This window comes from Mesocricetus auratus, unplaced genomic scaffold (assembly GCF_017639785.1).
Source record: "Mesocricetus auratus isolate SY011 unplaced genomic scaffold, BCM_Maur_2.0 Super-Scaffold_100676, whole genome shotgun sequence".
In the NCBI taxonomy this organism is placed as follows: domain Eukaryota; kingdom Metazoa; phylum Chordata; class Mammalia; order Rodentia; family Cricetidae; genus Mesocricetus; species Mesocricetus auratus.
Genome location: NW_024429266.1, coordinates 31446418 through 31459569, shown reverse-complemented (window position 1 = coordinate 31459569; position 13152 = coordinate 31446418). Strand labels below are relative to the sequence as shown.

The window sequence follows — 13152 nt, the reverse complement described above, 5'->3', positions numbered from 1 at the left end:
CCATATTTATCCTAGTTCATTTGTCATCAGTTGATTTTATTATGAGCACCATAATTGCTCCACTTTATGGCTATGTAATATATATTATGTTAATGCCTGATGAGGCAAGACTTCGTTATTTTTCTTCTTCAAAAACAACAGTGCTACCCATGTCCTTTACATACTGTGTGTGTGTGTCTGTCTCTCTGTCTGTCTGTCTGTCTCGCTGGCTTGTTGATTGACTCAAATGGCAGAAGTCACTGTATTAGCCAATTAATACATTGTATAGACAAAATATCCCTTACAACAGTCAGGACATTATTCTTGAACTATCATCTCCAGAGGACAAATAAAGACAAGAACATAGGCTGTGGATCAGGACCAGCTCTGTGGATTTAGTGAGTGACCTAAATATTTCTGCATCTTAATTTCATCCTCTGTGTTATCATCCTGATAGTTTTATTCAACCCTGAACCACAATGGCATTGGATTACTCTTGCAATTAGATTTCAAAATATTTAACTCACAATTTTACTGTTCACCCAAGGTAAAGCAGAAGTAATGTAATAGACAACGGTGGTTATCTCCACACCCATCAGAAAGGATAATCTCCAACCTCATCAGAAGGGTGGAGTTTTCAGTCTCTGTCACATACATACCTAATTCACATATTGATTCACAATAAATAACTATTAATAACCACTAATACTGACTGACTAAATGAATGACCAATGATGGCTCCTTTGCTTCTAAGATGTCAAGATAGTAAGGACGACAGATTTCTCTGTGTTCTCTTGAATAGTCAAGAAAAATAACTAACCAGGAGAACTCAAATGACCCATCTTCAGACCTAAACTTTCCAAACAGTAAGCAGAGAAGAGAGTACACTATGGTAGAGTAGGGGTCTTAGGCTGTTTTATCAAAGCAAACTTGTTTAAGGGAGGCCGCCAGAGACTTCTGTCTCAAAAGCAACATTGCTTTAATACCCTCTCAAATTGATGACGTGTTTAAACTGTTAATACTGTTTAATATTATTGCACACATAGGTTCATAGCAGGGATTATTCACGATTGCCAAAAGGTAGAAGGCAATTAAGTTTCAATTGAGACAAGCAAAGTATGGTATAACTACACAACCGAATAGCTAGCATTCAGCCCAGACAACCAATGAAGTATTGAGCTGTGCTGCAGTCGAGACTAAATGTGAAGACATTATGAAAGAAGCCAATTGCACTACAGAAACCAAAACAGGAGGACAGCATGTTTGAGGCCAACTTGAGCTACACAGTGAAACCTGTCTCTAAACAAAGGCAGTCATGAAGGGACAAACATTGGGTGTCTCCACTTACATCAGGTTCCTAAAGTACTCAAAATTATAAGCAGTGGCTGGGGGTAGGGGAAATAAGGAGGTTTGGAACTATGGAAAATAGAGGTAGGATGATCAAAACTTAAAAGTCGTCGGGCGGTGGTGGTGCACGCCTTTAATCCCAGCACTCTGGAGGCAGAGGCAGGCGGATCTGTGAGTTCGAGGCTGGGCTGGACCGACAGCCTCCAAAATAATACAGAGAAACCCTATCTCGTAAAAAACAAACAAACAAAAAAAAAAAACCTTCAAAGTCATAGGAAGTTTGAAGCCAGTCCAGGCTACACAAGACACTGTCTCAAAAGATGAAAACCAACAAACATAAATTCCAGAGATTTATTTCCTGATGTTCTGGAAGCTCAAAAGTATAACATGAAGGTGCCTGGATCTGACAAGGGCCTTCTTTTTTATTTATTCTTATTTTATGTGTATGGGTGTTTTGCCTGCATGTATATCTGTTTGCCATATACATGAAATGTCAACAAAGGCCAGAAGAGGGCGTAAGTAAATGGCAGGGAAGTAAATGATAGGAACAGTTGCAAAATAATATGAAGGTAGTTAGTACTACTGACCTGTATCCATGAATGGCTAAGATGGATAACTTTATATTATACGTTTAAGCTTAACACCCTATGCAACAAAGAGGCCGAACTCTAAGAGGTGATTAGATCATGTTCTAATAGATTACTATCATGTGATGGAGGTGACTTGTTGCCTTCAAAGTGGTTTTGTTTTGTTTGTTTTTGTTTATTTGTTTTTCAAGAAAGGGTGTTTCTGTGTAGCTTTGTAGACCAGGCTGGCCTCGAACTCACAGAGATTTGCCTGCCTCTGCCTCTCGAGTGCTGGGATTAAAGGCATGTGCCACCACCACCTCGCTCATAGTGGGTTTGTTATTTAAGTGGAGCTGGTTCTTCTGTCACTTATTCTCTTGCTGTAGTGATAGTACACATGGGGCTGGAGATATGGCTCAGTGGTTAAGCTGGCTGCTCTTCCAAAGAACCTGAGTTCAATTCCCAGCACTCACATGATGGCTCACAAGGGTTTGTACCTCTAGTTCCAGGGGGTCTGATGCCCTCTTCTGGACTCTGTGGACAGCACTTGTGTTTGCTGTGTCTGAGACAGTCTCATAAAGTTCAGGCTGACCTCAGACTTTGTGTAACTGAATTTTTGAGCCTCCTACCTTCATCTCCCAAGTACTCATGACAGGCATGAACCACTAGCCCAGTTTATGTAGTTTTAGGAATCTATCCAGAGATTCCCCATACACCCTCATACAACAGGCTGTCTACAACTGAGTTACATTTCTATCCCAAATCTCTGTCCTTTATGAATTACCCAGTCTTAAGTATCCTATTATAGAAGTACAAAATAGATGAAAGCATTATGTACATTTTACTATACTTTAATAGTCACTAAAGATGTTTAAAGGAACTCTCTGAACTTTGGAGTGAAGGAAATGGAGTTTCCTGGAGAGCAGAAAGGGCATGAAGTTCTTTATCTCAACTCCTATATCTTGCCTTTTACATCTCTTCCATCTGTCTGTCTGTCTCTATCCCTTATAATAAACTGATAAACAGTACCAAAAGCTTATAAGTCATGAGTACTTACCCTACCAGGCCTGAGAGCACCAGATCCTGGGATACTTTTCCATTTGCTACCAATTAGTCATTGTCTTTTGTTGTTGTTTGCTTATGTTTTTGTCCTTTTTTGACAGGGACTCCTTGTAGCCTGTGATGGCTTTGAACTCCTGCTGTAGCCCATGATGGCTAGCCTTGAACCCCTGATCCTTCTGTCTATCTCCCAAGAGCTGGCATTGCAGCTATGCACTATCATTCATAGCTTAGTTTGTCATTTTCAATGAGGAAACCAATCAGATCTACCTGACTCCTAGGGTTTGAAGTCTTTCTGGCTACTTCCCAGGAAGATCTGGCCAAGGTCCTGTGCCTAACTCTAGACAGTTATAATTCTCCTGACTGTTCTTAGGACACTGTGGTGATGAATTCTTGGCCATGTTCCTTGCCATACCACAGTGCAGGATAAAAACATAGCCTACCAGGGGGAAAGATATTTTCAAAACTAGTTTTACACAAAGAAAGCTGATAAAAGATGGGATGATCCCAGTTGAAGGGCAGAAGCGTAGATCCAAAAGGTGGCAGCAGGCACTGGTATGTCCAGGAAGGTATACATTCAGTAAGACTACAGCCGTGGTATCTATAGTTAGTTCCAGACTAACACAAGCAGATGTTTGAAGAAAGTTTGATCTCTTCTTTTAATGTAGAAACTGAGAAACTTGGGGGACAGCTTTATCTTAAAGGCTTTTGGCTTGTTAAGCAGAATATATTACGTTCATGTGCATGGAAACTCTCTACAAGAAAATTCTGAAGCGTTTCCAAATACATTCAAGAACAGAGAGAAGATGCAGTCTCCCCAAGCCCCTCCCCCCACAGACTCCATTAATAGACTTTGAGCTATTGAAATCACCACAGAGAAGGGCAGAGGGTGGAAGCAAGGGGAGAGGAAGATGGGTGGAATTGGGATGCATGATGTGAACTCCACCCAGAATCAATAAAGTTTTTTAAAAGAAGAAGGAAGAAATTGCCATAGAGAAGACAGAGGTGTGAGCAGCAGAAGGTGAACTAAAGAATTAAAGTGATTCCAGTTGGGGGCTTTGTCTCTCCACTGGCCAATGGCAAAGTGTCCCAACCCTCTTTCCCGAGCTCCAGTCCTTTGTATCTGCTGCCATAGCCACAGTGCCATTTAGTCCCAGGGTTACCTTTCCACAATTCTGCATCTCGAGTGATTTCTCATCACTCAGCATTCCATTTGTGTCTCCAAACACAGCAGAACTCTGGGATCTTCTGATTCAATTCTAAGAAATCACGGTCATGCACTTCACCTTTAAAAAATTCAAAGCCATTTTAAAAAATATGCAGTTGGTTAGTCCAAGACCTGTCACCAGTCATTGGTTCTCTTCACTCATTGGGCCAGTTTCCTAGGTGGCTTAGGCTTCACATCACATGATATCTTTTTTTCTGGATGAAGGATGTATTATCTGTCTCCCAGTTTTCCATGAATTACCAATTTTACCATAAATCTTATGATTTAGTTCTGCTAGTTTCTCAAACTGAAAGCTCATTAAAAAATAATGTATATTGTTATCTTTCAATTAAACTTATTTCTAATGAAAGCTGTATTTAATGCAATTTCCAGTTATTTTCTTTGGAGATTTTTCTGTTATCGTGAATTACCTTGAATTGTTGGGAAGATGTAATATGTGTCGCTTGCTCACTGGACAAGTATATGAACCCAGTAAGTGGGTGTACAGCTATCAAAGACATGCATATCCCCACTCTACCTGATATATAACAAGCAGGTGCATAAACATTTTAACTATAGTTTTGGTATAATCATAATTTAAGAAAAAAAATCTCATAGGAAAAAATCTTGTATGTTGCTAACCCTTAACCATATAGACAAACTACAATGCACACTCTCTACACATAGTACCTATGGCACGCTTTGTAAAAGCTGTGGCTTCTGCCTTCTTCTTTCTCTCTGTGTTCTTAGTTTGGGACTTCTTATGCCCTTCATTCTCAGGGATTTGAAAGCACTGTATTTGGGAGAAAATTAAGAACTATATTATGGAAAAAGTTAAAGGTTTAACTTTCAGAGACAGGTTAAGTGGGAATATTTGATCTTTCAGATTTGTTTTCTCATTCTTTTAGGAATTCAATAAATCCCACAGATCTGTGAAATAATTTATTGTGTAAAACTCATTTCTTACTCTATAGCCTATAAGTGTGTCTGTCTGACTTTTAAGTCCCTTCCAAAAACTTTGCTGAAATAGTAACACATTAACCTTTTTAATTGAAAACAAAAAAAATTCATACATTATATTCTGATCACAGTTTCCCTTCCCTCAACTCCTCCCAGATCTTCCCACCTTTCCACCATCTACTCCCACACCTTCTTTCTGTTCCCCTTTAAAAAAGAAACAGGACTCTTTTCCCTTTTTTTTTTTTTCTTTGATTTTCGAGACAGGGTTTCTCTGTGTAACAGTCCTGACTGTTCTGGACTTTGTAGACCAGGCTGGCCTTGAACTCACATACATCCACGTGCCTCTGCCTCCCAAGTGCTGGGATTAAAGGCATGCACGGCCACCACCCGGCCAGAAATAGGCATCTTAAAACAACAAAAGATAATAAGAGCTTGCTGTATAGCCTTGTCTAGAGATAACTGTAGATGAGGCCCAATTGTAGGGAGTTCCAGAAGGGTGTGAACAAGGGTTTGAGACCGATGATTGCCTGCTGGGGCTAGTCTATGAATGTTTAGATCTTAGTATGACATCTTCTCCTGTCAGATGGTTTCAGTCTGATTCTCTCTAGTCTGTTAGAAGTGTTCAATAAGGGTTGGAGAGATGACTCAGTGCTTAAGAGCACTGACTGTTCTTCCAGAGGTCCTGGGTTCAATCCCCAGCACCCACATGGTAGCTTACAGCTATCTGTAACTCCAGTTCCAGGGTATCTGATACTTTCATGCACATAAAATAAAGCTAAATAAAGCCGGGTGGTGCATGCCTTAAAACCAAGCACTTGGGATGCAGAGGCAGGTGGCTCTATGAGTTCAAGGCCAGCCTGGTTTACAGAGTGCAACCCTGTCTTGAAAAATCAAAATAAATAAAGTTAAATTATTCTTTGAAAGAATTGTTCAATAAATTGAAATCACTAAAGAAAGGATTCTCCTTTGATGTTCCTACGTAAATAGCCCAGTGGGCGGTTCCTCAGCAAATCAACACATCTATGACACAGTACTAGACTGAAAACAGCAGGTTTCCAATGACATACACACATACACACACACATCACCTTCACCATCACCATCCGACACACACATATACTCGGTGACAAATAAAAAAGTAAAATGTGTACAACAATATACAGACATAATGTGAGTTATTAAAACCCTAGGCACGCAAATGAAACTCTAACTGTGCCGCTAACATCACCATTACGGCAGAACTGTGACATGCGCCAGTTCTGCAGGATGAGTGACCGGCGCTGGCAAGTTTCCGCCTGGCGGCGCCAGCGCGGAGACTCCGAGAGCAGGTTGGGCGGGGCAACAACAGGGCACCGGAAATAAAGACCGAGAGCAGCGAGCTGGCTCACTGCACCACCTCTTCCGGAGTGGGCGGGCCGAATGGATGGTTTGCGCAGATGCCGTGAAATACCGCGAGAGCGCAAATCCCGTACCGAGCCCCTCCCTCCTTATAGGCTAAATCCTGCCCCGGGTCCGCCCTTTTAGCCACAGGCCCCGCCCCTCAAGCCACCTCTTCCGGCGTCATAACGCGGCAGCGGTTGGCTGGTGTGAGACAACATGGCGGCGTCCTTGCTGGGCTCGCTGCTGCGGACTTTCCGGCAGGTCAGTCCCTTGCCTTTCTCGCCCGCTCACTTCTCACCCCTGAACCCCGTGCCCTGTGGGTTCCCCGCCACCCCGTGAACTGTCATGCGCACGGAGGACAAATCCCAGGGCTCCTTCCATCCGTTTTCCCCTTCCTGCTTGGTTCGGAGAGGCCTAAGCGGCAAGCGAGAATTTAGTGTTTAAGCGTGGGGCGGTGGTTTGGAAGCTAAGAGGTTGACTCCAGCTTTAAGGAAATGCGAGGACATGGAGAAGAAAAGGGGTCGGAGGTTGAAGCCTCAGAGGCTCCGACTGTGCAAGGGAGCAGCTGTCAGGGAGGACAACCAAAGACGCGGTGGCTTGGAAGCAGGTGGTGACAGGATTTCGAACAGGGAGCGGGCCATTCCGCTAAAACTGAAAGGTTAATTAAAGAGAGGGCTGGAACTGACTGCAGGTTTGAGGAGCGACAGTGTTACGATGCGTACAGAAACTGGGAAAATAGCAAAGGAAAGTGGAGAAGTCTTCGGGAGAGTTTTGCAAGGGAGGGTTGTCAGCCAGAGAGAGACCTGAGTTATTTTTCCTTTACCGTGACAGAAGCAACATCACTTTCTTGAGATATCGTATTAGATATAAGCAACAACGTCTTAGAGGGGGAGACCGACTAAAGTAGGAAATGGTGATCCAGAGAACGGGGAAGGATCGCCAGAGCTCTGCCTTTGCAAGCAGGAGGTGACTTAGGGTCTTAGTATGACGTTTGATCTTAGGATCATGTACAAGTCATTTGTAGCAGTTTTGTCCAATAGAAATATAAAGCCAACCACAAGGGTGATTGGTATTTTTTCTAGTATTTAAACTGAAGCGAGAAAGTAGGTGCAGTTAATTTTGATAGTTATTTTTAGCTAAGTATAGCCATAGTTTCACAAGTCAAGATTATAGTGATTTGTGAGATATTTACATCCCTCTGTTGGAAGTAGGTTTTCAAAATATTATTTGTATCTTATACTTAAAACATACCGCTGTTGGGATAATAAACTTTGCATCATGTAGTGGAAAATTTTAATTGTGCCGAAAACAAAGTTGCTTGATATTTGAATCTTTAAGTGAATTAAAATCAAGAATCATGTCCCAAGTTGTACTGCTCACAACCATATCCATGTCTGGTGGCCACTATAACATAGAGAGTTGACATAACCGGAGGGGGTAGAGAATGTAGTGCAAACGTTCTGAGTGGATAGGTATGGACATTTGGAAATTCTCCTCACATTGCTTCTGATTTTATAACTAAGGAACATTGAAGTCATCAGAAAATTAAAGATTTGGAGCAGAGGACAATGGTTAAGAGGAACACTCCTGCAAATTGTCCTCTGATTTCCACGTGTTATAGTATGCACATGCACACACAAATAAATAAATGTAATAAATCAGTTTTTTACAATATTAAGTTTTGGGCTGGTGAGATGGCTCAGTGGATAAAATGCTTGCCAACAAGCCTGTCTAGTTCAATTCAAGGACCCATGTGGTAGAGGAGAGAGCTGACAGAAAGTTGTCCTCTGATCTCCACATACATGCCCATCCATATACAAGCACATTCATGCATGCATATGTGCCAAATAAATGTAATTAATGCTTTTTCATTGCTAAAAGTCTTAAGTAGAGACTGAAAGAAGTTTACAGGATTGGAAAAACACTTGCAGTACCCATGATCCTTGTCTGTCTTTTAGGTAGTCCCTCCATCAACGTCAAGTCAAGTGCGAGGTTACTATGTAGACTGGAAAATGTTGCGTGATGTGAAGAGACGAAAAATGGCTTATGAATATGCAGATGAGAGACTTCGGATCAATTCTCTCAGAAAGAATACCATTTTGCCAAAAGACCTTCAGGTTAGCCAGTTGGGTTCCCTGTCTTTCACAAAATCATTAACTGACGTCATTTCAAATGCTTTTTGATGGTTTTTACTGCAATTTAGTATTGTAATTTCTGGAAAATAAGATCAAATACTCACGTTTACATAAATAGCCTTAAAAGCAACTATGGTAAGTTTAGGCTAAAGGACAATTAATTGTTCACTCCTTCCTGGTTTTTCAGCCATTTCATGATACAGTCCCTACACAGTACTATCAAGTGTGACCACATAGAAACTAAGAACTATTTTGACCCAAGGTCTCCCCAATTTCATCCCTGTCTTGGAACCTTCAGGGCATTTGGAGGTATTACTGATGCATGGGCTATCTACAAAACACATGACCTGTGGTCCTCACTCAGGACCTGCCCTCCTGAACTTTTGCCCTGTCCTTGTCCATGGTTAGGTAGTCTTCCATTTAGCCTTCCTTTCTTTATGTACTTCTAGTTAAATTAGAGGGTGTCAACCGTGTTTGGCTTCCTGTGGCATATGGTTATACACTTAAGTGATGACACAGTACATGTACTGAAGAGGCTTGTAGGAAATAATAAACTTAAGGCTACTTACCTTACTGAAAGTTCATAGAAAAAACATTTATACAAATCAGCTGAATTTATATTTTTGAGACAGGATTTCTGTGTAGCTCTGACTGTCATGGAACTTGATCTATAGACCAGGCTGGCCTCGAACTCTGAGCTCTACCTGCCTCTGCATCCTGGTTCCACAGTCAGTGGTACGTGCCAACATCTGACAGAGTGGTGTAAGTATACATATAAACACCCTCTTTTATGTAAGAATAAATTTTTACTCACAACATTAGCCTAATATACCATTACTTTTTCTTCTCAGTCACTAGTTTCAGACATCACTTGTACAAGATTCATGGATATTACAATTTTTTTTTCATGTATATCTTGTCTAATCACCTCTTTTATTTCTGCAGTAGTCAGAATCTTTATCATAAGACTTTCAAGCTCTTGGTGATCCAGCTTTTTAGTAGTCTCAAGCCACGGTCTTTCTTACTGTTTCATCACCTCAGGTTTCAAGTTTTCCTACTTCAGAGAATTAATGTGTGTCTGTATGGGGGCAATAAATGCATTCACATACTTTTTCTAAATGACCTGAACATGCACATATGGAACAGCACTCTACTACTCAGATTTCCACCGGCTATAGAATAGGTCAAGGAATTCCAGCATTTTCAACAAAATGAACACCAAGGAGACTGAGCATATTAATGACACTTGGAACAGTGTAGGTGGTCTCACAAGCATATTGTTGAATTAAAAAAGCCAAATGAAAGGAAAAAGGTTATACAAGCATATTAGATACAGTTTACAACAGGGAAATGTGTACTTACAGGTGTTACTGAATATTTTAGCTATTAGCCAGTGCCCCTAGAAGAAGACAGATAAAACCTTGGGTGCTGCAATGTTATTTTATAAAATAATTCAGTGGTGAATACACAGTATATATTGTTTATAAAAATATACTTTGTAATTATGGTTTGTAGTTTCTTCTCATTGTAATCTTTAAAATCATCTTGGAAAAATATCCATTTCTGGTTTGTTTCCACTTTTAGATTAAGTCTTACTACCACATCCAGTGTTTGGCTAAGATTCTAGTCCATCCTTCCTTTGCTTTAGGTCTGAGTTGTGATCTGTGTTATAATCTTCCCCTAGGAAATGGCTAGTGAAGAAATTGCTGCCCTTCCACGGGATAGCTGTCCTGTGAGAATCAGAAATCGATGTGTTATGACATCCCGTCCACGTGGTGTAAAGCGTCGTTGGAGGCTTAGTCGCATTGTCTTTCGCCACTTAGCTGACCATGGACTACTTTCTGGAGTTCAGCGAGCAATATGGTAAATCAGTTTCAGCTGATTACAACCTACTCAGCTGCCCGGGAAGTCAATTCTGGCAAAAGAGACTTTACTAATAAAAACCAAACCCTAGTTTTTCTAGGGTGTACTATGTTTAGTCTGCCTGATATTGTCTACAGTTAAATTATTTTTAGGTTTTTAAAAGAAGAAATGTGATTTTTCTCTTTAACTTTACAATAGGCACATTACTCCCACACCAGGTATAAGAGGAATAAAAATATTTTCTGTGGAATAATGGTGTTTTCCTTGAAGTTTGATGTTGAGTAACAAAATAACCTGTTTTTTAATAGTGAGTGATTTCACAAAAGTTATAAATGTCCATCTAGTTGACAAGTCATTTTTCTATGGCATTGTACCCCTCAGCTAGTTTCCCTGGCCTGCAGTTACTATCACTTTTGGAATAACAATAGATGGAGCATTAAAGAGGGTATTTCAGATTATATTTAGTGTCAGCTTTGTGTGATGGTGAGGAAAAGAACTGCTAAATAGCTTTTGTCTCATCTTTTTAGTGTTTATTTGTATAGGTGTTTTGTCTACATAAGTCTGTGCTCCATGTCCGTGTGTGCCTAGTACTCAAAGGACAGATTAGAATGCTTACTGCTCTTCCAGAGTGCAGTTCCTAGCATCCACATTGGATAGCTCATAACTACTTGCAATTCAGGTCCCTGGGGAATCCAACACCTTTGGCAGCCTTGAATAACCACACTGACATGTAATACTCACAAATGTATACATAATTCAAAAATAGTAAGAATAACCTTTAAAAAAATCAACTCTTAATGTCACCAGCTTTACTTTTACAATATATTAAGATTCTAGTATATTACTGGTACCACTAATTGCAGCACAAAATTATTTAGAATCCATCTCATTAGTGGTGGACAAATGACAATACTCTAAAGATGCTTGAGAATAACTTTGTACTAAACTCAGTGTGCATACTATTATTCAGAATGCATATTGGAACTTAATGCCCAGTCCGTTGGTATTAAAAGGTGGGGCAATCCTTCCTTAACCACCAAGTAGATTGGCCCTTTCATCTGAACTTGCAAGCATCCAGAATGGTGAGAAATGCTTCTGATAGCAGAAATGGATCAAACTGAGGCTTTTTTCTCCTTCAATTTTAGTGCTTTTCTTTTCAGTTTATTTTCAATGGTTCTAAGGGCAACACTGTTCTTTTCTGCTATGATCTACCATAATAAAATTAGTCTTGTTAGATCCAACTCTGTATACATCATTCCAAGTTTTTGTTTTTCTGTTCCATAATCCCTAGAATTTTTCAAGTTAACAAGACTCTAGTCAGATGGTAGTGATGCACACCTTTAGTCCCAGCACTGGGGGGGGGAGGCAGATCTATGTGAATTCAAGGCCAACCTGGTCTACAGAGTTCCAGCCAGGGCTACACAGAGAAACCCTGTCTCAAAAAAGAAAAAACAAAAGACATCTAATTATGACAGGTATTAGCAATATGAGCTTAACCTTTTCATCTTTTCCCACACATCTATTTTTTATAATGTAAACACAAATAAATGTGCTTAAAAAGCCAGTGGAGTTTCCCAATATAAGTTAACGGTGGTATGGTTTTTCATAGTACTTTCTAGAACAGGGTAAGCCTATTTTTGTTGTATTTCCAAGTAGCATGCATAGCATACAAAATGGTTTGAGCTATTCATACCTCCCATTATCTTCTCTTATCCAGATCCACTGATCCCCATCTTTCCAACTATTCACCCCCTTTTGGTTTTGGTGACCCAATGGCTTTCATTAGGGTTACTTAGTGGAGCACAGGCAACTTACCAGTGGCTACACCACTGAAGAAAATGTCATTTCCCCCAACTTCTATTTTTTATCTCTATGAACTATTTATAATTACTGGGAACCTCGCAGTAGATCATCAGTTTTGGTTGTGTGTTTTGCCATGTATTTTCCTTTTATACTTTAAATCATGACTTTCCCCCCACTCTTAAGTTATAATGGAATTTCGTCTCTTCTGGTACGTGTATACCTTAGTTTTTACAATTATATCTTTGATGTTATAAATGTGGAGAATATGGCTGTTTTAAGTTATATTGCAATCAAACTCATCTTCCCCTACCAAACACCACTCTTATTATTCTAAATATTCTAGTATGCAATCTAGTTTGTTTCACCAGTCTGTTTATTTCATGTTTCAGTACCACAGTTCTAGAGGCATTATAGTTCAAACCACCCTTTTGGTATGTTAAAGTTCTGACTTTTACCTAATTCTTAACTATAGCTGTATTGGTTCTAGTATCTAATTGATTTCTCTTTTTGGTAGTGAGCTTAGCCTTAACAGCTGAACCATCAATACAGCCCTTCTTTTCTGAATGTTACTACAGTGAATGCAGTGACAGACTAACTTTTTAAATACATTATAAGACAGATAGCTCATCTTTTATGTAAAACTTCAAACTTTACTGAACAAAAGAACAGATGAATTTTCAAACTTTTGCATCATTGTTATATTTTTATAAGCGAACTGATCCAAGGCAGTACTTACCAACATAAGATGTTTGTCTATTTTTGCCATTTGTATTTTGTTTAAATTTTATGTTCATAAATATACTTAAATCAGTACATGGTAGCACATGGCACACACATTGCTTAAGCTGGTAAT

At 39.8% G+C, this 13152-nt stretch overlaps 1 protein-coding gene across 1 annotated transcript; it reads left to right on the top strand.

Annotated features, from left to right (window-relative positions):
- Positions 1-6626: 6626 nt before the first annotated feature.
- Mrps14 (mitochondrial ribosomal protein S14) lies at positions 6627-10746 on the top strand. Its single transcript, XM_005071333.4, has 3 exons — positions 6627-6759; positions 8457-8615; positions 10318-10746. Exons 1-3 carry the CDS (start codon positions 6715-6717, stop codon positions 10498-10500), a joined length of 387 nt encoding a protein of 128 aa, XP_005071390.1. The 5' UTR covers positions 6627-6714; the 3' UTR covers positions 10501-10746.
- Positions 10747-13152: the final 2406 nt, after the last annotated feature.

Excerpts from the sequence above, each read along its gene's own strand:
- Mrps14 (XM_005071333.4), top strand. The coding sequence starts at position 6,715 with ATGGCGGCGTCCTTGCTGGGCTCGCTGCTGCGGACTTTCCGGCAG. Across the intron at positions 6,760-8,456 it reads TGCTGCGGACTTTCCGGCAG|GTAGTCCCTCCATCAACGTC; the intron begins GTCAGTCCCTTG and ends TCTGTCTTTTAG. Across the intron at positions 8,616-10,317 it reads TTTTGCCAAAAGACCTTCAG|GAAATGGCTAGTGAAGAAAT; the intron begins GTTAGCCAGTTG and ends ATCTTCCCCTAG.